Here is a 25,009-nt window from a genome sequence, read left to right as displayed (position 1 = left end):
TCATGAATATAGAGGACACGTGTACGCAGTTCAGTGAAAGTGGACTTTTTGCTCGCTGTTGACTTTTCGGCGAGAGGACAGACAGACGACGGCCGAAATCTCCGAAGCCATGTACGTACACCGCCCTAGTGAGTGAGTGAGTGCAAGTGTGTTAATAGATTAAATTCTGGAATTCTGGAGGTAGGTTGCCACCTCTTCGGTTTGAGACCGGCCCGGCCGTTTTTTTTTTTTTTTTTTTTTTTTTTAGATAGCTGGCCGGTTGCCGCTCCGCACCGAAGACTGGACGCCATTGGCCGGTTTTTTTTTTTTTTTCATAATATCGCAATTATTTATTTCCCGGGGCGTTTTATAGGCGTCAGTTCAACAACTACGACGGCAAATATTTACCGCCAATAACCAAAATTCTTAAGTTATAAGTAGAGACCGTATTTTAGGCAAATGCCTATTTTGATCCTTTCGTTCCTATCGGCCCGCCCCGCCACGGTGGTCTAGTGGTTATGGCGCTCGACTGCTGACCCGAAGGTCGCGGGATCGAATCCCGGCCGCGGCGGCTGCATTTTCGATGGAGGCGAAAATGTTTGAGGCCCGTGTACTTAGATTTAGGTGCACGTTAAAGAACCCCAGGTGGTCAAAATTTCCGGAGCCCTCCACTACGGCGTCTCTCATAATCATAGCGTTGTTTTGGGACGTTAAACCCCAGATATTATATTATATTCCTATCGGCCCACTTTGATATATGAGCATGAACTAGATGTTAAGAAGGGCATTTGTAGTGTTTTTATAGTGCCTATAAATGCCTATTTTTATCGTTTGTGCCTCAATTCGTATAAGTGCCTATAAATGCCTATCTTCAAAATCAGCGCTTATGTGAACACTACGTAACCTCAAATTTCACTTTCGAGTGCAGTTTGAGGCCGTTATTCATGTTACCGGGCAAAAATGACTGTTCAGAACTCTATGGGGTTCAACATAGTCATCTAGTTCAACCTAAGGCCCCTCTATTTTTGAGAAGTAGCGACAACTACACGAGCGCCTTTTCGAAGGGACCAAGGAGCAGCGCTAGCAGACGACGCGCCGCTTGCTTCCGTGCATCTTGCAGACACCTGAAACCAAATTGAATGTGCGCTTGAACCGCTAATATTATTAACATCTGGGGCCTATAAGACGCTCAGCAAATATCAAACTACAGGGACAATAACTTGAACGAGCCCGGAGCGCGTTAAACGTCGAAATAAAACGCGTTCGTTTCCGAAGCAGCTTCTGAGCAGTTTCCCAGCAGCAGCTGTCACGCATGGTCATTTATTTATTTTTTTTTTTTCGTTATTGGCACGTTTTGAAATTCAGCTTAACTTGAAGTAGAGGTGATATTTGGGTGAGCTAGCAGAGCTTGTTTTCTAGTTAGAAAAAAAAATAGGCATGTTGTGAGCATACTCCTATTTTCGGAAATCTCATTGGGTACCTAGCGCTCTTGTAGCGCGCAGTGCAAAATACGCGCTGTTATTCGTTACATTGCGTTTGTCAGCGTATGGAAGTATTCCTACGGTTACACATCATTATTAACTAAGGTTATTTTGTTTATAAAGTAGGGGTGTGCGAATATCAAATTTTTCGAATACGAATCGAATACGAATATCCACCTTCGAATATCGAATCGAATATCGAATATCAAAGGAAAAATGCCTCCACAGTAACAATATTTTATTTAACATGTAGCTATTTGAAAAAAAAAAAAAACATTAACAGCCTGACTGGCAACAAAACATACACTGCTATCTCCAGAACACAATGTCCAGGCTAGCACAATGCACATCACAACGCAAGCAAATATCACGGCACAATCAAAGTAATGACTAGATGTTACCATGAAGAAATATGAGTTGCTCCACATGATCAGGCAGCAGCGCTCCCTTCTAACAGAGACACCCCCCCCCCCCCCACCCCCCATGCCACTGAAAAGGCACGCTCGCTTTGAACAGAAGTGGCTGGTATAGGGAGGTACATGGGGCAAAGCTTTGCCAGAATGGGGTATCTGAAGGTGCCTACAGTTCGCCACCAGTCACATGGGTTCTGTCTTTCATGAGAAGTGGTCCCGCATTGTGAACGAGTGGTAGTGCGGCACGTTACGGCCGCATAATATTGAAAATGTACGGTTACATGATCGCCAGCAGCGCTGCACGTCGGAGATGCACCAGCAATAAATCATACGTATTGGGGCGCTCGTCGCAGGCAGATATCTTGCCTCCGCGTACTTACGATGTGTATCGCTCCTCTCGGCAACGTTTTTAGCTATACGAACGCAGCAGAAATGTGGAAGACGAGTTATTTTATGCATGATAATCGAATCGCATATTCGAATTTTTCTAATATTCGAAGTTATCGAATATTCGAAACTTTTCGAATACACGATTGTCGAATCGAATACGAATATTTCGAAGGTAATATTCGACGAATATTCGAAACTTTCGAATATTCGCACACCCCTATTATAAAGTCTTCTAATAGGTTTACTTAGGAGAAAGAGTTGCACTGCTTGCGTGGAATATCAGCAACCAGAGTACATTTCAAGATCTAGCAAATATAGCATGCCCACTAGTGTATCTCTCTTAATGTTTATCTGTTTTCAAAGAAATGTATTTATTCAAAGGCGTCCCGCTTTTACTAACCCCGCCGCCTCTGTGTCCCGCAGATATAAAGGTATGTTGCAATGTTGCAATAATATCCGGAGTTTAACGTCCCAAAACCACGATATGATTATGAGGGATCCGGAAATTTCGACCGCCCATGGGGTTCTTTAACGTGCACCTGAATCTAAGTACACGGGCCTCAAACATTTTCGCCTCCATCGAAAATGCAGCCGCCGCGGCCGGGATTAGATCCCGCGACCTTCGGGTCAGCAGTCGAGCGCCATAACCACTAGACCACCGTGGCGGGGCCACGGTGGTCTAATGCAAATTGCAATGAACTTGGGTATGTGTCTATAGGCCCTAGAACCAAGACTATAACCAGAGAAGCTGAGTTAGGTAGCTTTTTTTGCGGAGATGCAAGAGAATAAAAGAACACTTATTTAAAAATTGGGTTTTATTGCAGGAATTCATAACAAACTTTTTCTTTGGAAGGTTCTACTACGAGCACTGATACCCCCTCATATGCTTGCAGCGTGAGTTCCGTTTCTTCTGCCTTGGCCGATGAGCAAAGATGCTCGATGCGGCATACGATTTCAGTTTTATCCGACCAGTGCATTACAGTATTATTTACTCTAACTAGTAAAACGCATTGATGATATCGCGCGTAATGCTTCAACGAAGGAGCCTTGATCGACCTCGCGCGTTGCGGCAAAACAACAAGCAGTGCGGCAAAACACGGCGAGGTGTGGCAATAAAGTAGTCCAAAATGGTCGTTTCCTTGTGAGCTTTTAGTCTTGAAGCCACCCCGGTGAGATGAGCAAATGCAGCTGTATTGGGTGTAGTGACTCTACAATGATCACTACGCACAAATCCACAGCATAAAGATCGCCGAAGCAATAATAGCGTTGCTGAGATAATGCTCATTCATATGCACGAACAAAAGCACGCCGGCCAGGCTAAAGTCTGTTTATTACAAAGTCACTTACTTCGCATAGTCTGTGTTTTATGTGGGCACAGATTCCTTGCGCCTGATATTGTGGAGCTGTACCTTCCTTCAGCAGATATTGCGGTCACCGGTAGGAACGAAAAAAAGGAAAAAAAGCTCTTTTCTGTCCTCCGCGTGGTATATAAGGCAACCGAAGCCCGGCACACCAGCACGTCAAGCTCCAAGCGTTCAGTTCAAATACAATATTCCTGCGTCCACTCAAGCATCAGGTACATAGGCACTTCCAGTTTGCAAGAACAATGCGAGGGGCGCGTGAAGTACTCCCTGCTTACTAAAATGGTCCAACTGCATGGACGCTTGGAGACAGGGCCGTACCCAGGAGTTTTCTCCGGGGGGTGTTTGTGTGTAGAACGGCTAACTTTGGCAACTAGTGGTCGCTGTGAAGGCGTGAAGCATTTTAGTGCCACCCGAAAAGTTAAAGTATGAAAAAATTTCGGGGGCCTCCCCCCCCCCCCCCGATATTTTGATGGCGCATGGTGTTTTATCGAAAATAAATAAGGAAAATAGGCGTTTTTCTCAAATAGTCAAGGCTTTCAGCAAGTGCCCCCCCCCCCCCCCCGAAAAAAATTCCTGGCTGCGGGCCTGTAGAGAATAAAAGGAGAGACCGTTTTTTCTGCAAACCGTGCGGGACAAAAGACAATTGCACGGCTATGTTCAACTGTTGGCGATTTTTGTGGCATCATACAATATTTTTTTCTTGCTTGCTTGTCGTAGATACAGGTCGCGCGCGTCTCTGTTCGGAAATTCTTTTGCATTATGCCTACATGTATGACGCTAGAGGGCTAAAAAGTTTCTTCTGCCTGTTTTTGGCGCCTAAATGGCGCTTTTTTAGTGCCTAAAAATCCAGCCTCTAGTTATTAGTCAACCCTTTTTAAGATCCCTTCAAGTGAAAGATCATTGGAATAGAGCATATTATTGCACGTGTGTGTATGCATGAATATACGATATTTTTGTGTCATACGCACTGTGTGCATTTTCACGCTCGTTTGTGTCGGCACTGTCAGTGTTCTAGTGGATTCAGACGCAAAGAAGCGCTACCTATGGACGAAGCATGTGCGGTTTCTTTTCAGTGCAGCACATTTAAAGCAATATCCAAAATCTCACTTTTTTTAAAAAAGTCACAGTTTCGCCGCAAGGCCGAAGCAATGAATGCGATAGCAAGAAACTAATGCTATATGAAGTGAGGCTCGCCAATGGATACTCAGTTTGAACAACGCTCCTGTTGCAAAGGCGGCCGAAGCAGCGAAGGAAACTAGCGTGCTTCAAGTGTCGAGCTGTGACACTTGATAGTTGGCGCTCATCTTCTGTTTGTTCGTTTAGCGGCGTCCCTTGAGCTCGAGTGGCTTTCGTACGCTCCGTAACATGAGCGCGGACATCACGGTGAAAGCGTGAAACATCCCTCTTCCCCTCAGCACAAGAAAACCGCGCGAGCAGACAGCGGAAGGGCAAGGTTCTCCCTGCACAAGTATAAGAAGAAGCGAGCGAGCTCGCCGACGACTTTTAAATTCGCCTGTCGCGCTCCTAACGCCATCTCGCTGGTAATGAAGAAACGCTTACAAGCGCAGCCGTCTCTGAGCCCGTCCAGCGGTAAAGGGTGTGTATATAACGCTCGCCGTTACTTACGTGGAGGATCTGCGTTTCGTGGCGTAGTGGCTAGCGCCACTCGCTGCGTAGGAAGAGGTCCCTGGTTCGATTCCGCGCTTCGGAAGCATTTTTCTGAATTATTTTTCTTTGGGGCTTTTATATATATATATACATACTTATACATATACGGCGCATGACGGCGGCGACGGCAAAATCCAGCCGAGACTGTCCATATAATTGCTATCGCAATAATAAAAGTACAAGCGTCATTGCAACCCAGGTATTTTTATGCTATAGCAATTAGACTAGTTGGTTAGCTCAGTGTTGTGTTTCTGTGCACCAGAACCGCTGGGTCAGTTGAGTCAAAATTAGGACACACAGAAAGGGGGCCAGAAGAACTAGAAATAAATTGAAGCAATTCTGCAAGTCGGCCTATGTAGTTGGAACATATTCATCTTCACGAATTCGCGCAAGCACATATGATCGAGAGAGCAACAGTTACTGGGAAACGGCGCATGCCAATACGGATGTGGCCTGCGCACCTTCCCTTGCCGGCCCCCGGTTTCTTCGCGTATGACGTCGACACTGAAATCTGTGAATTATAAATGCATCGTTTAAAACCCCAAGGGAGGAAACGAAAACCACAGAGCCCTTGTGTATTGCAAAAGAACAGTGACAACTGTGCCAGCTAGTCCTCTTTTGTATTATCAGAACGAGAGATAAACTTTTTGAAAGAAAGCTTCTGCTTGTTGACTGTGACTCGTGCTCTCGTGTCTGTTCTGAAATCGTATAAAAGGCCCATTTCCTTCAAATAATCTTTCACTTGGCAGTCAGCGCTTGTCCTGTGGTATTCGTCCCTGTGTTGTCCTTGTTCTAGTCGCGTTGTTTCATATCCTGTTCAGTATGGTACGCCGCAGCGTATTGTGTGTCCAAAAGCTGCTCCTCTTTTTCACCCTTACCCCATCTTGCCTCGACGGGAAGCCATTCAGCCAAAAAAGGTATGTGGATTGTTCTGCGGCCCCTTGAGCGGCCCGAGTGCGGATTTTAGGCGAAGCTTCTATATGATTTACAGACTTCAGTGGCGGCAGCGGCATAGTTCGCGAAACACCCGTCGCCGGCGAGTGTGCAGAAATTCGGGTGTACACAAATCGTATAGGCCCTCGAATGTGCGCCGGTAACAAGCGCATTTGTGTGCACCGTTATCCGATAACTGAGGCTCTCCCAATCGTGGGCTTGTCGGCGATCGGCCGTTCCTGACATGGGAATACGACCTTTTATCGAAGTAACTTGCCATTTCACGTTTCCACATTTCATTGTTGCATTTCATTGCTTCACGCATGAGCGTCGTTGTTGCCCGTAGCAAAAGTGTTGCGCTGAAAAGCACGTGGCTGAAGGTCCAATTCCCGACATGAAGGAAGCAGGGGCGTAGCCAGAAATTTTTTTCGGGGGGGGGGGGGGTTCAGCCATACTTTACGTATGTTTGTGCGTGCGTTTGTATGTGTGCGTGTACATATACGCAAGCAAAATTGAAAAATTTCGGGGGAAGTTTGAAACCCCCTCCCCCCACCCCCCACCGGCTACGCCCCTGGAAGGAAGTAAGCATACAGGATGGAGTATTGCGCAATAAGAAAGAAAAAAAGAAAGAAAGAAAGAAAGAAAGAAGTCGGTCAGGAACGCGTTTTGCTGGCCCCCATTTTTTCCGATTGGGGAAGGGGTCCTTTAATATTTTTTTAAATTGAAAATAGACTTATTGAAAGCAAAACTATCAAAACGCGATGGTACTCGTTGTCATCAAGTGTTGATAAGAGTGTTACCATCTGACATGGCCGTATTTGTCAACACTAGTTCACGAATGCGGTCACGTTCTGAACTGGTTTTAGTTAACGCCACCATGCACTCCGTTAGAGGCCAGATAACTTCCTAAAATGTCCCTCGAACTCGGCAAGAAAGCTTTTGCTTTAAGATTGCCCGTTGTAGTAGGACGATGCAGGGTTCATGATTGAAGATGAAAACCAGCAAAGAAGACAACGGATGCAGAAAAACTTGGAGAACGGTTGAGCTTCGCCTTCAAGAGTAGAACGCGATAGCGTAATCTGGCACCGATCGCGTCGCTTCCGAATCGCTAGCCTGGCCTCGTTTCTCGGAACGTCTGTGCGTGCAACAATGGCCGTTTCCAACTATCCTAGAATGCCTACTGCAAGTACAATTGCGAAGTGCCCACTAAGCCACAATTCTTCCTTTAGCGAATTGGCGAGGTACCCGCTACGCGTCCGTAAGGCAACACGCTCACCTGCGCAGCTGCAGACGTTGCTGATGCTCTTGCTGATGATGATAATTAATCATGCCTGAGTGCTTTGTAATGTGTAGGCCTTTAAGCCAGCCAGTCGTTGCGAAATTCACATCTTTTGACGCCCGGTGCGTTCCTATGCTTCTGCCAAGCAATATTGCATGCGTTGAGGAATCTCCTCGTTCTACATGACATTCGTATTGGGTTCTTTTTCCGGAACAGTTGCAAGCACTGGTGTGGCTCTGTGGTGGAACACCTGCTTGCCACGCAGAAGGTTTGGGTTCGATTCCCACTCGAACCGAAGATTCTTAATATTTATTTTATTTACCTAATCTCAATTTTTCGCTCAGAACCAACGACGCCGACGCCAACACCGGAATTTCTGTGAAACGAGCTACTTAACGCTATTGAGCTAATAAGACGGACAAAGCTGGACTTGCGAATCTTCGGTTAGTATGTCCTGTCGCCTACTTCTACGTCCGTTGTTGTCTTTGCTGGTTTTCGTCTTCAATCATGTAACAACTGGCCCAGCTCTCGAAATTGTTTATACAGGGTCACTTCGCACAGGCGTGCGCACGAGAACAGCCGGGGGGGGGGGGGGGGTCTGATCATTTGACGGGGGCGCCAAGTCTGCTCCATACTTAGAAGGGTGGCGGCTTGGGCTAGTTGGTAGGTCATGACAATTGTTATAGCGCAAAGTCTTTGTCCGGATTTTGCGCTATAACAGTTGTCCCATACCTTTTCTCAGTTCTGCCTCCCCCGTCATTCTTTAATGCGCTAGGTCCGTCAAAAACCTGCATGGCCAGATCGCAATTAGAGGTAAATGAAAAATAAAAATAAAAAAGAGGTTTTCACTAGCTAACATTGTAGTTATCCGGTTCATGAGACATGTCTCAGGCTTCACAATCGAAGCCAAGCTGTACACGGAGATAAAAAAGCATTAAAGGGTTCCTGCAACACTTTTCCATGTAACCATCGAATGGCTTCATTACAGGAGCTCATGGACTCGCGAATCGACCGCCGCAAAAATTTTTAGAATCCGTCAAGTACAAGCGAAGTCACAGAAATTGGTCTCGCGGTGTCATTGCTTTCACTCTTCTCTCGTCCCGATGAGTGCGCTGGAAGCTAAGCAGGGAGGGATGGCACTGGGGAAGAAGTTACGTCACGCGCACGTATTGACCTTGAGCACTTTTTTTAGGGGCGAAGCTCCTCTTAGTCTAACCTTGTCACGCGTCCGGCGTAAGGCGTAACCGGCAGTATCTCCCGAACAGTATAATAGATGGCGCTGTCTCATAGAAGTACATACAAACTGCAGTTGAGTGATGATATTCTAGATGGCGCTGTACACAATCTGTGTCGTCATCACCATTTCTCGTCTCATTTCCTAGATGGCGTTGGTCCAATAGAAGTGTGTGCAATAGTGCGCTTGTGTGAATCACCACTAGATAGCATATATATATATATATATATATATATATATATATATATATATATATATATATATATATATATATATATATATATATATATTGTTTGTCACGTCTTTGATGATTTACTGGGCTATCGCTTTGATTACTGCTGGGCGAAACCACTGAAGATTTCACGGTGTAAGCATGACTGCTTAAGGAGCTTCGCCCAAGCTCTTTATCATTCGCCCGTGGATATGCTGTGATTTTTTTCTTCGAACGCGCGGTTTACTTTCAGAGTGACTGAGCGCACGCACGGGCACGTGGCAGCATCCCGCGGCGACCACAGTAACTATGCAGCTCACGATGCTCTAATCAGCCAATGGCCGTGAAATTTGGGTATATGGCGCGGTCATTTGTCGAAAGAACAGGGAACGATTACTAGCTGAATTTGAGAATTATTTGTAAATGCCAGGCCGCGTGCTGCGCTATAATGTTTGGCTCACGTGTTCTGCGGAGCCTCGACTACCGACCGGCAGCGTTTTCCGACGATGCTGGAAATGTATTGCAGGGCCCCTTTAAGCGGAGACCATGCTCTTTGTGCCAGTTTCCTCACAATGGGTGCGTACGTGGTGAAATGGGACATCAAAGCATTTCACCACCACATATAATCATCATCAGCCTTACTGTGCCCACTGCTTCGGAAAAGCATTTGCCCTGCTACAGTATTCTAAAATATGGGAATATATAATAGTGTACATATTATAGTACAACAGCCCCTCGGTGGGCGTAGTCAGGCTGATGATGATGGTGAAATGCCTTGACGTTCCAATTTGCGCCTTTCTAAGCGGCGTACGCTTGAGATGAGAAATTCGCTAAAACTCTCTGATACCTTATGTCGGCACATGGTATTAGGACTCTGTGACATCCTTGGTACCATGTCAGGAAAGCGAATGAAATGAAAGCGGGCGGCTTTAATCTATTTCAATATCTGCGCCTCAATAGCGCGGACATCAAATGAGAAAAAGATAAAAGAAATTTTCATGACAGCAGAGTGTAATTTACATTGCAAATAGACAACCAACAGCCATCAAAAAAAAAGAAAGTTAGAGAGACATAGACTATACATTAGATTCGAAAGATAAAAACAACAAACGCAACAACGAAAGATTATACGTTACTAGCGGCATATAAAAAGAAAAGAAAAAATGCGAAGCAGCCAGCAAAGAGCTGCATACATCGTCTTGTCTGTCATTGAGGAAAATGCGTGCCACTCATGTTATTTATGTTCGTTACACAGTAACGTCGCTCAATACCAATTTCGGGATAAACCAAGCTAGCGAAACGGCCGCCAGCGCACCATGAGCGTGGCACGTAAGTCATGCTGTACATGACATGCGTGTAATGATGTTCCTGTTAACTCGTGTTATCTAAGTTCGTCACACAGTCACGTCGCGTAATACCAATTCCGGGGTAGATCAAGCTAGCGAAACGGCCGCCAGCGCACCATGATCGTGGCACGGAAGTCATGCTGTACATGACATGCGTGTCATGATTTTCATGTTAAGTCGTGTTAATTATGTTCGTCACACAGTCACATCGCGCAATACCGATTCCGGGGTAGATGAAGCCAGTGAAACGGCCGCCAGCGCACTATGAGCGCAGCATGTAAGTCATGCTGTACATGACATGCTTCTCATGATTTTCATATTAAGTCGTGTTATTTATGTTCGTCACACAGTCACGTCGCGCAATACCAATTCCGGTGTATATCCAGCTAGCGAAACGGCCGCCAGCGCACCATGAGCGTGGCACGTAAGTCATGCTGTACATGACATGCGTGTCATGATTTTCGTGTTAGCTCGTGTTATTTATGTTCGTCACAGAGTCATGTCGCGCAATGCCAATTTCGGGGTAGATCAAGCTAGCGAAACTGCACCATGAGCGCGGCACGTAAGTCATACTGTACACGACGTGCTTCTCATGATTATCATGTTAAGTCGTGTTATTTATGTTCGTCACACAGTCACGTCGCGCAATACAAATTCCGGGGTAGATCAAACTAGCGAAACGGCCGCCAGCGCACCATGAGCGTGGCACGTAAGTCATGCTGTACATGACATGCGTGTCATGGTTTTCATGTGAACTCGTGCTATTTATGTTCGTCATACAGTCATGTCGCAAGATATGAATTTTGGTATATATCAAGCTAGCGAAACGGCCGCGAGCGCACCATGAGCGTGGCATGTATATCATGCTGTACATGACGTGCGTGTCATGATTTGCATGTTAGGACCTGTCAGTTATGTTCGTCATACACTCTTGTCACGCCGTATCAATTTTGGTATATATCAAGTTGACGAAACGGCGGTAAGAGCACCAATACTGTGAGATGTATATCATGTCGTTCATGACATGCATATCATGATTTTCATGTTATGACTCGTCATTCATGTTCGTCATACAGTCATGTTATGCCATACCAATTTTGGTGTACATTCGATTAACGAAACGAGCAGGAGAGCACAAAGTCGTAGGCGGATAGATAGATAGATAGATAGATAGATAGATAGATAGATAGATAGATAGATAGATAGATAGATAGATAGATAGATAGATAGATAGATAGATAGATAGATAGATAGATAGATAGATAGATAAACCGGGCTCAGTCCAGTTTGCTACGTCACACTTAGGGTGGGGAATGTTGGAGTTAGAGAGATAGGGAATGCGCGACTCGAGATTGTTCACAGGAATGTTGCAGCGTATCTCAGTGGTACAGAATCATTGGTGGCGTAGCTAGGGGGTGACACACCGGGAACGTGCCCTCCCCGAAATTTTTTTCTGCCATGTGATACAGTGCATAAACTGATACTCGGCCACATTTGCATGCCCGGCCCTCACTTTAGATCAAGGAGGTGCCCCCCCTCCCTCGCCCCTCGCCCCCGAAACAAATTTCTGCCTACGCCCCTGACAGTAATTTGCTTGTCGGTCGCTTTCATGTATACATGAATGCGACAGATCAATCTGTAGCTGGATGGAAAGATCTTGTGAGCATGGCTTCACAGCTTATCAGTACGGAAACCCATACGAGGCGATCTGCAGTGGGTGACGAATAATGAAACCAAGTACTGCAGAATGTTCATAGGAGCAAGAGTTTGGGCGAATGGAACAGATACGTAATCGAAATTCAACGAGAAAACGTGCACGATAACGGAAAGAACAAAATAGACAGAACACAAGCGATGTGTCGAATGTGTATACATATATATAGTGCAGAATGTGCACTGCGTGCGTATAGGCGCGCGCAAGGTATAGATGTGTGCTGTGTGCGAATCTGAAAGAATACAAGTTCTGCAATGGACGCAAAACGAAAATTAGGAGATTAAGTACTGCTCGCAGCGGCCTCTTCAATTGTCTCTGGCTTTCCGTGCGCAAGGATGGGAAGTAGACATCAGGTGCCCTTGGTCGTCATATTATCGTTAAAAAAACGCGTAGCCATAACCATACGCATTAAAATGAGGTGAAAGGTCCGACTCAGTAAAGATATGGCAAAGAATGGGCGCCCTCCTTTAGATGACTAGGGGAGACGCGGCCCCCCCCCCCCCCCCCCCCCCCCTGCGCAGGCTTATGGCAGAATGTGTCACAGTCATCGCTCCGTGGCAGAAGCTGTAAAATGATAACCATTGCGTCCTTCGTGCGTTTTTTTTATCATTTGAACTATACGTATTAACTCCCCTAAGCATCCGCTTTAGAATCTCTGTTTTTTGGCTTCAATATGCGCTGCAGCTGCATCGGTGTGCCGTGTCAAGGGTATATGCAGATGACCCGGCTGAATCGTGAAACAATTTTCATATGTGGAATGCCGCTGGAGTCGACGAGCTCGACAAGACTCGTTGTCTTGAGCGACAGTCCATTGTTGCACGATTTCTCATTACTTCAAGGCCTCTGTGTTCCTCGCGTACTTTTGTCTTGTTTGGTTCAATCGTGTGCGTTTTGTTAGACGAATGGCGCAGTGAATCAAAGGAACACGTCTACTTAAGACAGGACCTCAGATCCGAAACAGGAGACTGAAGTAGCTAGAAGAATAAGAATGGGGTGGATTCAGGCCAGTAGCCAGGCATTTTTTTTCGGGGGGGGGGGGGGGGCGCCTATTTTCATGATTTATTTTCGATAAAACACCATGTGTCATCAAAATTTCGGAGCCCCCCCCCTCCTGGCTACGGGCCTGGTGGAGTGCATTTGGCAGGCGTTGTGAGATCATGGACGGTAGTTAATTAGTATACCTCAAGAGAAAGGTATATAGCAGCTGCATCTTACCGACACTTAGCTGCGAGGCAGAAGCCTGGAGGCTTACGCAGAGCGCTCAACTTAAAGGGTACTGACACCTTTTTTCGAAGGCGAGTTTACTCTGCCATACAATTCTCCTGTATGCAGAGACGGCTCTGAGCAAGCGTGAAGCTCACTAAATGCTGGTAAGATATTTTATTTTGATATTAAATTCAATTTTCCCATGGCGCACCTACCAACATCGACACTAGCTTGACTTCAGGCTACAGTACAAATTCTGGTGACTTCAAGCAGCAGTCTGGCTAGTTGTGATGACGTTAGGTACCAAAACTCCCAAGATGGCCGCTTGTGCGTCATCAAAACTTCCAAGATGGCCGCTTGTGCGTCATCAAAACTTCCAAAATGGCCGCTTGTGCGTCACCAACGGAGCCACGGTGCGGAACGGCCGTGGAAACGTCACTATATATTGTGCGAGCACTTGACGAGAAGCTCATACCGCGTTGTGATGTCAGGGTACAGTAGGAACCGAAACTAGCTTTTAAAAACATACTGTAATAGCTTTTTCAGGGCGCACTCGCGTTTAGCACTACCATTTTTAGGCTCTTGAGGGCTTGACCTTCCATTTGACGCCAAAAAAAAAAAAAAAACGACAACTGAAAATATTCGTGTCAGTACCCCTTTAAATTGAGGACGACGCAGCGAACCATGGAAAGAAAAATTATAGGTGTAACCTCAAGGGACAAGAAGGGAGCATAATGGATCAGGGAACAAACGGGTGTTAAGGACATTTTAGTCGAAATGGAGAAGAAGAAGTGGACATGACCAAGGCAGTGTAGCGCGTAGGCAAGATAACCGCTGGTCGTTAAGAGTAACAGACTGGACTCCAAGAGAAGGCAAGCGCGCGAAGGGGAGGCTGAAAGTTAGGTGGAAAGATGAGATTAAAATGTTTGCGGGGGTAGCGTGGCTGCAGCAAGCAGAGGACCGGATTGATTAGCGAAACATGGGAGTGGATTTTGCCATACAGTGGGCGTAGCCAGGCTGCTGCAGCTGATGATCATTATTATTTGATGATGATGAAGATGCAGTGAGACTGAAGCGCGGCTAGCTGTCTCATAGTTTTCGCTGTTTTGTATCCCGTTTAAGTCGTAGACGTGAAAAAGAAAAAAAAAAAGACATCTATATAGGAAGCAAGTCGGTTCATTCGCACGCTTTGTGCTCGCGTATCAGTCCGTATAACAATATCAGAGCCGCGTAAAGATTTTGGATGTAAGTGTACACCCAGGTCATCACGTCGTCGTCCGGCCATCGCACGTATCATCACGCTGCCATATTGTCTTGATATTGTCGCTCTAATTACAGTCCGTCGACACTGTAGTTGAACCAGCCCATGGCTCTTTACGTGATACTTCGAAGCTTTTGTTTTGGGATGGTGGCCCCGGACATACCGTTTTCTGGATACCATTATTATTATATTCTTTTTTAATCATTTGTATTGTCTACCAGCTCGAGCCTGTCAACTGGTGTTATCTACCGTAGGTCGGTTGCAGGGGTATTGCTCTGATTAACAATTACCCTTCATCGCGAACAGGTGTGGGATTTTCAGTGAACGAACGCCTGTCGATAACAGGTGCGTGAAATCTGCACCTGCCTGCCGTCCGACTTAAATAAAAAGGGGGGCGGGGGCGTGCTGATGGCTTAGTGCGCCCGCGCTCATTGTGACGAGTCAACGTCAATTGCGGTAGTAGTGGAGTACTATAGTACACTGTGCAAATTAATTCGTCCGTCGTCGCAATTGCCGGAACTTTGCCTGCGCTGTAACTCTAGAAGCTGACAAAAAGAGTGTTGAGCACCATGGTACGCCGCAGTGAAGTACTGTCCCTGCGAGAACTGCTGCTTCTGTTGCTTCTCGTCGCCAGCCCGGCTTGCCTCGAAGGAAGGCCGCTGAGTGAAGGAAGGTACGCAAACTCCAGCGCTTCAGTCCAGACTTGTTTATCTCATTAGAACAAAGGCTCGTATCTATAATGTCCATACTTTGGTGTACACTGTAATTAAGCCGTATCATCTGCATACGCTACCCTAGTACTTACCATTATTGCACTTTTTTATCATTTTGTTCTGTTTGTTTGTGTTATGCTGTAAACGTGCTTTGTTATTACTCATATGTTATAAACGCGTTTTGTTATTACTCCCATGTCTCAGCTGCGTTATTGTTATTTTAAACATTGTGTAATATCCTAATTGCCTTTAACGGTCCCGATACAGTCTTCGGTTTTGGGACCTTATGTATATTAACACTTGTAATATGTCTGTATTTGTACCAATAAGTGCTGATTCTAAAGGGCCACGGACTGTGCCTAGCGCCACAAATCGCAGTGTGAGCTAGTTTAAGTAAATTAGCGAGTTAATTAACTTCGTAATTACTCGCTTGCTTGCGCATGTGTCAGTTTGAGGAAGTGAAGCCAAGCGCGGTGCAGGAGGCCAGATCCACCGATTTAACAGAAGCTTGTACTTCACAGGGCGTTTCAAGAAATGTGTCCGAAAATCCTAAAAAATCAGGGCAATGTGATATTTGCTCGCTGCCGTCACAGTTACATCCTCTGTAGCGGCAGGCATTTCAGGATGGGTGAAGACATCGTTTAAGAAATTAAAGAAATTAAATAAATTAACATTTAAATTTGTTCGTATTAGCGCAGAGTGCCGTAAATGTTTTTTAGCTATCCTAAAGTGCCTGCCACTACAGAAAAGGTAATTATGAAGTCAGCTATCAAATATCGCATTTTCCTTATTTTTTAGAATTTTCGGACCCGTGTCGTAAAGAACACTGTATAGCAGCTGCAATTGTTCCAAATTTTCAATCGAAGCGCACTGATCTTCAGGTTAACACTTATGAAAACCATATGCTCTTTTACTGCTGATGCGATAACAAGCAGGCTCGATATTATCACATCTCTGAGTATAGAGGGCCCCTTTATTGTCTCGCCTCTGCTACGGCATGTATCAAGTGTGGCGTTGAAACATTAAAATCAGCCATTGAGTAACTCGATGAAACGGTCAAGCAAACGGGTGATTGAGATTCAGGCATATCACTGCAGTTCTCGTCCGCAAAAGTTCATGGGTGATACTTTTCGGTGGTCTTTATATATGCGCAACTTTTCGACACTACGACGCCAACATCGTAGTAGCTGTTGGAATTGCGAAGGTGTGTTTTAAAATCGCCAGCTCCAACGAGTTGCTTCACGCGTAGAGATGCATGACAGCTCTAGCGATGTGAAGCTGTGCTCTTCGCTTTCAGGAGTGACAACAGCTCATCGGCAGCGGCCCATTTAGGGAGCAACCGGCGAGAGATTGGAGTCCTCGGAGTTCCCATTCATCAGGGGCAGGTGAGAACGATGCCAGAAGTCTACCTCTGCGGGCTGCAGTTCTTTTAGGGGCGAAGCTCCTTATAGCGGCACCCGTTCGTCCCCGTCGTAGTAGCCTAAACCACTAACAGACGCTAGACTGCTCCTCCCCTTGCCTTTTCTCTATCGACAACAGCCGTCATGACGTCACCCGTGTGATTAGGTGACGTCGCGAGCAAGAGACGCTGTCAGTGGGCGAATAGGATCCTGTTTTCTGCAAGCAGATGCGCACGCTTCTTGCGTTTCCAGCTGAGGAAAGGCACTCGGAGCGGTGCGTAGACGAGCCGACGAATGCAGCCTAGCGAAAGAAAGAGCGAAACGAGAAAGCGCGTGCAACTCCGCCAGCGTTCGCTGTAGACTCGTGCACAACTGCAACGCCAACACTAAATTTCGACCTCTGGGTGGTTTAGGGGCCCTTTAAAAACGGAGGGGGCGTGCACACATGAAGCCTCCCTAAAGACAATGCGCTGTGACAGTATGTGATATGTGACGCCCTCTCCTCTCCTACGCTACCCCCTATTTCTCCTCTCCTACGGTGCCCCCCCCCCCTATCTTGCCTCGCGGCGCAGCGGCGCCGACGCAGGCAGCGTCGCGTGGCAGCGTCTTGATTGAAAAAACCGACCGCTCGCGCTGCACAACCGTTCACTGACCACCCCGTATATATAGGCACTGGATTTTGACCTCCAAGGTAGTGCGTGTGTGCGATTTCTCCTGTGCGTGATTAAACAATGAAAATTCACAGCGTACATGTAAAATTAAAGTGAGCTGCAAGTCGCCATAACTCTCATCGAACCTTTAGTATAAACGCGCCCGATCTCACGTCGGTGATGATGTACTGGGCAGAATTCACGGAAGATTCACGGTTTACCGATGAACCTCCGCAGCTTCGCCCACTCATCATCATTCACTCCGTGGATACGCTGTGATTTTCTTCTAAAAAAAAACTGTGTTCTTAAGATTTAACTTCACATTACGTATGTGTTTTAACACACATACACACCAGGGCTGGGCAGAGATACTCAGAAGAGTATTCTGGAATACAGATATCGAAATACATGAACTGGAAGCCTAAAATACAGATACTGAGATACATTTGCCTTTAACGTAACGGGATATTTCGGAGATACTTTTGTAATAAGACGAAAAAAGTATTCCGGAATACAGTTACAGCGATACAGACACTGGAATACATTTTTTTATTTCAAGGATGCTCATACTACGCACAGACACTTATTAGTGCAGCATAATGTTGTAATTGTAATTGTAAGTCGCAGCGCATCGAAACGTTCAGTTCATTTATTTATTTATTACAGTACCCCCAGCGCCATTAAGACATTGCAGGGGAGGGGGTGGACAAAGTACATTATTAGTAATAATGACATAATTACAAGTATCAATTGCAATAAAAATACACTATATCACAGCAAAGGTAACAAGGATTGGACACTGAAATCGACATACTTGGCGAACAAACTAAGCTATGCTAGACATAGCACACTTTAAGCAAATCACTCGAATCACTAATGAACACCAGTGAATTGAGAAAAAACACACATTTACTTTGAAGATCTGCTTTGCTGAGAAGGTTGCTGTGTAGGCTTCTCAAATAGGCTGTCTTCTAACAGCGTCGGTTCAGCCTCAGCACAACACTCACGAAAGAAAAAAAGTGTCTACCGCTGAAGGCGAGCACAAATTCGTGTGCCCTGCGGCATGGCGATATCTCTTCTCGGGTCATCTAGATACCGAAACACTTCCGCCCTCACTTGGGTTGTTCTGACTGTTCAGAATCCGAAGCCTGTCCCCATTTTCGGAATCCACAGCCGACTGACCCTGTCGGCTTCAATGAAGCTGTCCCCACTACCGACGCTACCAGCACCCATTTCAGAAAGCCGCAACAGGCGAAGTCGGCTCCGGCGGTGGGGGAGCCTGCTACCACAACAGACCGTTTCACGCATGTAATCAATGAGGAACGCACCCTGACATTGGAGAGGCGGCTGAATGCGCGTCAAAGATAGCCATCTTCTAGTCACTTCCTCCGCGACTACAGGAACTGCTTTTGGAAGTGCCGCCGCTTTGAGAACTGAACGCACGCGAAGCATTGCAAAGCCTGTTCCAAGGCGGTATCCGCGCGGGGGGTCGCGAAGTAATGGCTTGCCACCCGAAAAAAATTAGGCGTGCTGCACTGACCTTCAGAGACAGCGACTTTCGTCGGCAGAGGCTGACAACACTGCCCCGCGATTCTGCCGTCTGCGGCGTCACGCGCTTTACCACATAGACCATTCTGTGCTTGAGGGGAAACCATCGCCGCCCTATCTGTCGGCGACCGGCGGCGCGCCTTTGCTTGTCTTGCACAAAAAAAAAAAAACGCCATTCCCCCATTGGAAACACGCCTCAACTCATTTCCGACACAAAAAACAATGTAACGAAATACCCGTGTCCTGCATAGTATCGCGATACAGGCGATACATCGTAAATGTATTTCACTACTGAGATACAAATACATTTTTCAAATGTATCTCGATACAGAAATACAGATACTCAAAAGTATCTCTGAAATACTATCGCGATACTCTTGTATCGCGATACTGCCCAGCCCTGATACACACACACACACACACACACGCGCGCGCGCGCACTTACCTAGCGTTTTGAGTGTCAGCCGTTCCACATGTTTCCGTTTGCAGTGTGTACAATATAAATGCTATGCAGATGCAAAGCAGGTGCTTCGTTTTGCCTGATAGATATGCTTACCGTGTGCGGTAATGATACGTCTATAATATAACCATTGGTATATAGTCAGAGGGGTCAGGGTTCAAACCTCCCCGAAATTTTTCAGTTTTTAATGTGTACATATACACGCACACATACATACGCGCGCACGAACATAAAAGGTGGCTGAATCCCCCCCCCCCCCCCCGAAACAAATATCTGGCTACGCCCCTGAATATACCGTAGAAGGTGGTGACATCCAGAAGCCTTCATGTACAAGAAAGGTTATCTGGGCAAACACTGGGGTGATTTCATGATTTCATACAATGCAGTGTAATCACAAATATCTCCTATAACATACATACATACATACATACATACATACATACATACATACATACATACATACATACATACATACATACATACAGGAATGTAAGCGAAACTAAAGTGTCCGTGAAAGAAAACCACCATTTTGTTTTTGTGAATTCGAACTAACGTTCCTTGCCTCTATATTTTTTGCCCCCTGTATTGCCTAAAAAGCCCAAGGCAGGTGTCGAAAAGGGTCCGCAATTCCTGCGCGACGCTGGACTCCTCGACCAGCTCAGAGATCTCGGTGAGTATACGTTGCTGATGCGGTACTATAGAAAGTTACTGTAGAGTACGTAAACATAATTACACGACATGATCCGATGTAAAAGGCGCGAAGACGACGACGGACAAGACACACACACACACACACACACACACACACACACACACACACACACACACACACACACACACACACACACACACACACACACACACACACACACACACACACACACACAGGGCGCCACTTCCAACAATGTTTATTCCAAAAAAAAGAAAAATCATGGCTGCTATTTACACAGATAACGCTGTCACGTTTCATCCCTGCGCAGTCGCTTTCAGAAAATGCAGCTCCTTTTTTATTTTATTTTTTTTTGCGATAAAGATATGGAGGCCACACTCACGCAAAAATCACCTGCTTCAACAATCGTTTTTTTTTTACCTCAATTATTACTCCAGTCGACTTATCGCGGCTCCTGGCAATCACAGAGCTGGCGCGAAAATCCGGTGTGCACTTGCAATCTCGGCAATGGATTGCCAGGTGACCCTCTCTGCCATTCCTAACATTATTGCAACGGATTTTTCCCGGATATATATATATATATATATATATAAAGGAGGAAGAGTAAGAGAATGCTCATTTGATTCTGTACGTCGCAGGTCACAAGGTCGAAGACTTCGGCGACGTCAGCGTCGATGGCGACCCCAGCGTCACCGATTGCGGAGCGCGCAACTCGGACGTCGTCGGAAAGACAAACAAAAACGTGAGACGTTGGAAATGGAAGCCCGTTTTGCGAGATAACGCGATAAGATAAAAGAGCAGAAACAATGTTTCCCGATACAACAAAGCGTCTCTCGGTGAGATCTCGATATCGCCGTATCGCCGGCTAGGCGCATGGTTGGCACCCGCCGTCGTAAAATAAAAAAAAGAAAAAGATAAGGGGAGGTTGCGGCAGAATATCCTGTGGGAAAATGTGTCGTATATAGTGCGCCAAGTACTTAGGGAGTGAAGCACACGCGGGTATATAATAATAATAATTGTTGGGGTTTTACGTCCCAAAACCGTGATATGATTATGAGGGACGCAGTAGGGGAGTGCTCCGGAAATTTCGACCACCTGGGGTTCTTTAACGTGCACCTAAACCTAAGTACACGGGCCTCAGGCATTTTCGCCACCATCGAAAATGCGGACGCCGCGGCCGGGATTCGATTCGCGACCTTCGGCTCAGCAGTCGAGAACCGTTACCACTAGATCACCGTTGCTGGTTATGTATGTATGTATGTATGTATGTATGTATGTATGTATGTATGTATGTATGTATGTATGTATGTATGTATGTATGTATGTATGTATGTATGTATGTATGTATGTATGTATGTATGTATGTATGTATTATGTATGCTTGCAGTATAGACATTCTAGGATAGTTTGAAACGGCCAATTCGCACGCGCACAGACGTTTCTTTCCTTGCAGCACAGGTGAGGTGTGCAGCGAGAAGCGATGTGAGCCTATAGCGATTGAGAAGGCAATGCGAACGGGGCCCGATTAAGCTATCGCCTTCTGCTCTTGAAGGCGAAGCTCAAGCGTCCTGCAAGCTTTTTGTTTATTTATCCTGCTTCAATTCCCCTCTCCTTTCTTCCCTCCTCTCCACATCGTCGAGTGGAGGTTTCGCTTAGCGCTCGCCTCAGCACTCCTCGTATTACTAGACTTTACTCTCTCCCTCCCCAGGATCCGACCTCCTTCCCCAAGGCGCTCCATCACTCTCCTTCGCTCCGCTGTCTCAGCTCTACGCGTAGTTGTATGTGTGCCTCTGCCGTCCGCGTCGTACGCGCTGCTCCCCTGTGCTCTCTCCCTCTAATGTTTTCCCTCGCACCTGCTGTACATCGGTAGTGGGACTTGCCCAATTCCTGTGGTGCATACTCGCCCGAGTTTTCGCGAACGCTATACGGAGATTCTACATATGTCCGTGGTGTGGAACAACACCAACACTTTTTCACATCACGTGGGAGTGTGCGGAGCACGGAGAAGAACACGACACAAATGGCACATGGGACGAATGGGAGGCGCTGCTGTCTAGCCGGGCCCTGAAAGATCAGCTACGACTGATCCAAAGAGCTGAACGGATGGCTCGTGCCAGTAGGGCCTTAGAATAGGGACACCACCCTGCCGTACAGGCTACCCCCCCCCCCCCCCACGCATGTTCCCTGCGAGGCACTGGGGTTCTAGCCTGTCTGGTTTCTGTACAAAATAAAGTTTTACTACTACTACTAATACTTCAGGCATAAGAAGCTCCGCCGTTCAAACTCCTTGGTTTATACTGAATTCATTTAGTTGTCACCGCGGGTTGCAGTGAACTCTTGGCGTTACAGGTACGCGACGCAGTGGCGAAGGTGCTTGGCTCGGGCCGTGTATCGTTGAACCTGGGCGGAGACCACACTATGTCCATCGGCTCGGTGAGCGGACACGCGCAGTCAGTTGACTCGGAGGTGGCCCTCATCTGGATAGACGCCCACGGCGACATCAATACGCCCAGTTCTTCGACGTCAGGTCCGGTCTTTCTTTTGATGCAATACACGCTTTGTATCATAACTGTTGAACTAGTAAAGCTCCTGTAATTTTCGCCGCGAACTCTATCTCGAGGCGGAAATACTCTGCCACAGTTAAAATGACACTGAAACGACTAATTAAAAAGAAATATGCAGCTTGCACTGAGTCGCACAAGGCTGGCGCAGAGCAGAGCTGGTCGCCACTCGACTGGTTCTCGCTTGACTAGGCACACGTGCATTCACACGCCGACGCACGAAGTGTTTACGTGATGAAATTGTAAGTCACGAGTATTGGCTAGATATCGATCGGGTTCGATAGGTTATCGCTTAGCAATTACAGCACCAAGTAGCTTCATTAAGTCAAATGTCTTTTCTGTCTCTTTCTTTCTATTTCTTTCTTTCTCTCTCTTTCTCGCTCTTTCTTTTTTCTATTTCTTTCTTTCTTTCTCACTTTTTCTATTTCTCTATTTTTTTCTCTTTCCCTGTCTCTCTCTTTATATATTTCTTTCTCTCTCTTTGTTTCTCATTTTTCATTTCTTTCTCTTTCTGTCTTATCTGTTTTTTTCTATATCTTGTTCGTGCCTGTTTCTATCTCTTTCTTCTTTTATTTATTTCTCTGTCTTTCTATATCATTGTTTATCTTTCTTTCTTTTCTTCCTGTCTTTCTCTTGCTTTCTCTCTTTCCTTCTCTCTATCATTACTCGTTCTCTCACCCGTCAGAGTTATTGCATCCCACGCCGGACAAATGGGCGCAGCGGGAGAGCGCTCGCCGGGCACACGTGTTCGGGAAGCGAAGCAGAATATGAAGAAGAGGATGAAGAGAGAGCGCGCGCCGGCCGAGTTATTGCGTTGCACGCGCTAGAAAGGCAGAGGCCGGTGATGATGATGTCACAAACGATCGCGTTATAAAGCGCGCGTGAGGCCGCTTTCAAACTGCTACGAGACAGAACGGCGCGAATCGCGCGCCCAAGAAGCGCGAAAGACGAAAAAACAAGCATCAAAAGACGCCGGCGCGCCGCATCCTCCTCACCCAATCGAGCCAGGCGCAGACGACGCGATCAAACGCCCGGCAAATCCTAGATGTTTCTGGAAGGAAGGGGGGACGCATCCGTGCGCGATGCCGCCGCGATTCGAACATACGAGAAAGCTCTCGCCCTTTCCCCAGGCTTAGCTGTACTGCACGCAGAAGAAACATCCCGACGCTTCTAGATCCCAGGGGAGAAGGGATAAAAGCGTGCAATCGACGGTAGTACAGTCAGTGCAGGCAGTGCAGTCAGTGAAGGGAGTAGTGAAGTCAGTGAGAGAAGTCAGTGAAGGGAGTCGAGAAGTCAGTGAGTGAAGGAATGGCCCGGTGATGGTGAAGTTATGCGAAGTGTGGCTTCGTTAGCCAAAGAAGACGTGTTTATGATGGTGTGCGGTCAATCGCTCGTGGATCTGGAAGAATCCGATGACGACGCCGTGTGAGCCGTGACAAGTCACGACGACGGTCGAGCTACGACGATCAACGCTGGAGCTGGCGTGAGTGTTTCCTTGAAGAGAAGCATTCGTTTACCGTCCAAGTATTGTGGACTGGATACGCCCCTATCTATTCAGGACTTTAACGGTCATCGAATAGTTTAATGCATGTGATTGCATTGGTTGCGTGTGATCTGTCTGTTTAGCTCCCGTTGTGTAAACACCATCTGAGTTATATTGTGAAGTTGTAACTGGTACCAGCCGAGTGTGCACGTGTTTGTGTTATTTGTATTGCCTTAACGGAGAATATATTTCGTTTTCGTTTGTGTTATCGACTCTCGGCTCTGACTCGGTCTTTGGACCACAACCGGCGTTCGCTGGCGCGCCAAAGGACCAACTCTAAATTGTCCGCGCTTTCGTGGTGCGTTTTCGGAGGGCCGTGACGCCAGCCCTTAGAATCCGCCCGGCGATTGCCGTCCCCGATTAACGGGATCAGGGACAATTATTCTGGCGTCCGCGACACAGGACCTTTTGGTGCAAAAGTGTGTCCAAAGTAGGGAGAAAGAGCCTTGAGACGTTGATAGTGCTTGCGAACGATTTTTGTGTGTTGCACCGCGTTCTCGCTAACCTGTGTGCAGAGAGTGTTTGGTACTCGAAGTTAGGCAGATATTTTGTGCACGCGGCTAGGTTTTGTTGACGGGCATCATGGATCTTGAGAAGTTAGTTGCCCTTGGTGAGAAGATGGGTCTTTCTGGGGCCGAACTACGAAAGTGGGTGAGCCAAAAGGAAAAGGAGGCGCTTGAAAGAGAGAAGTTGGCGGTTGAAAGGGCCAAGGAAGAGAGAGCAGCAGAGCTGGAGAGAGTGAGGTTGGCAGCTGAGAGGGAGAAAGAAGAGCGAGAGGCGAAGGAGCGACAGTTGAAGGAAGAAAGAGAGGCGCAAGAGAGACAGATGCAAGCTGAGATGGCTGAGAGAGAAAGGCAACGGCAGCACGAATTGGAACTCGCTATAAATTGGATCAGCTATAAACGCCTTACTGCACACCGGTGATCACACTCGGGCAGTGGTGGCGGCGGCGGATACACAGGAGCAGCACCTGAGAAATTTTGCT

General features: G+C 46.7%; 1 protein-coding gene across 1 annotated transcript in view; it reads left to right on the top strand.

The window, feature by feature from the left end:
* The first annotated feature begins 6,049 nt into the window (after nt 1–6,049).
* Nucleotides 6,050–25,009, top strand: part of LOC119374644 (arginase-1) — a 43,508-nt gene continuing 24,548 nt past the window's right edge. Inside the window, exons 1-5 of the mRNA XM_037644814.2 lie at nt 6,050–6,212; nt 16,490–16,577; nt 19,848–19,920; nt 20,559–20,662; nt 22,270–22,447. Coding sequence (XP_037500742.1) covers nt 6,118–6,212; nt 16,490–16,577; nt 19,848–19,920; nt 20,559–20,662; nt 22,270–22,447 — 538 coding nt within the window. The 5' untranslated portion in view covers nt 6,050–6,117. The remainder of the gene's footprint in view (nt 6,213–16,489; nt 16,578–19,847; nt 19,921–20,558; nt 20,663–22,269; nt 22,448–25,009) is intronic.

Source organism: Rhipicephalus sanguineus, chromosome 11 (assembly GCF_013339695.2).
Source record: "Rhipicephalus sanguineus isolate Rsan-2018 chromosome 11, BIME_Rsan_1.4, whole genome shotgun sequence".
NCBI lineage: Eukaryota > Metazoa > Arthropoda > Arachnida > Ixodida > Ixodidae > Rhipicephalus > Rhipicephalus sanguineus.
The sequence above is the reverse complement of the archived record's forward strand: the minus strand, read 5'-3'. Positions and strand labels throughout refer to the sequence as shown.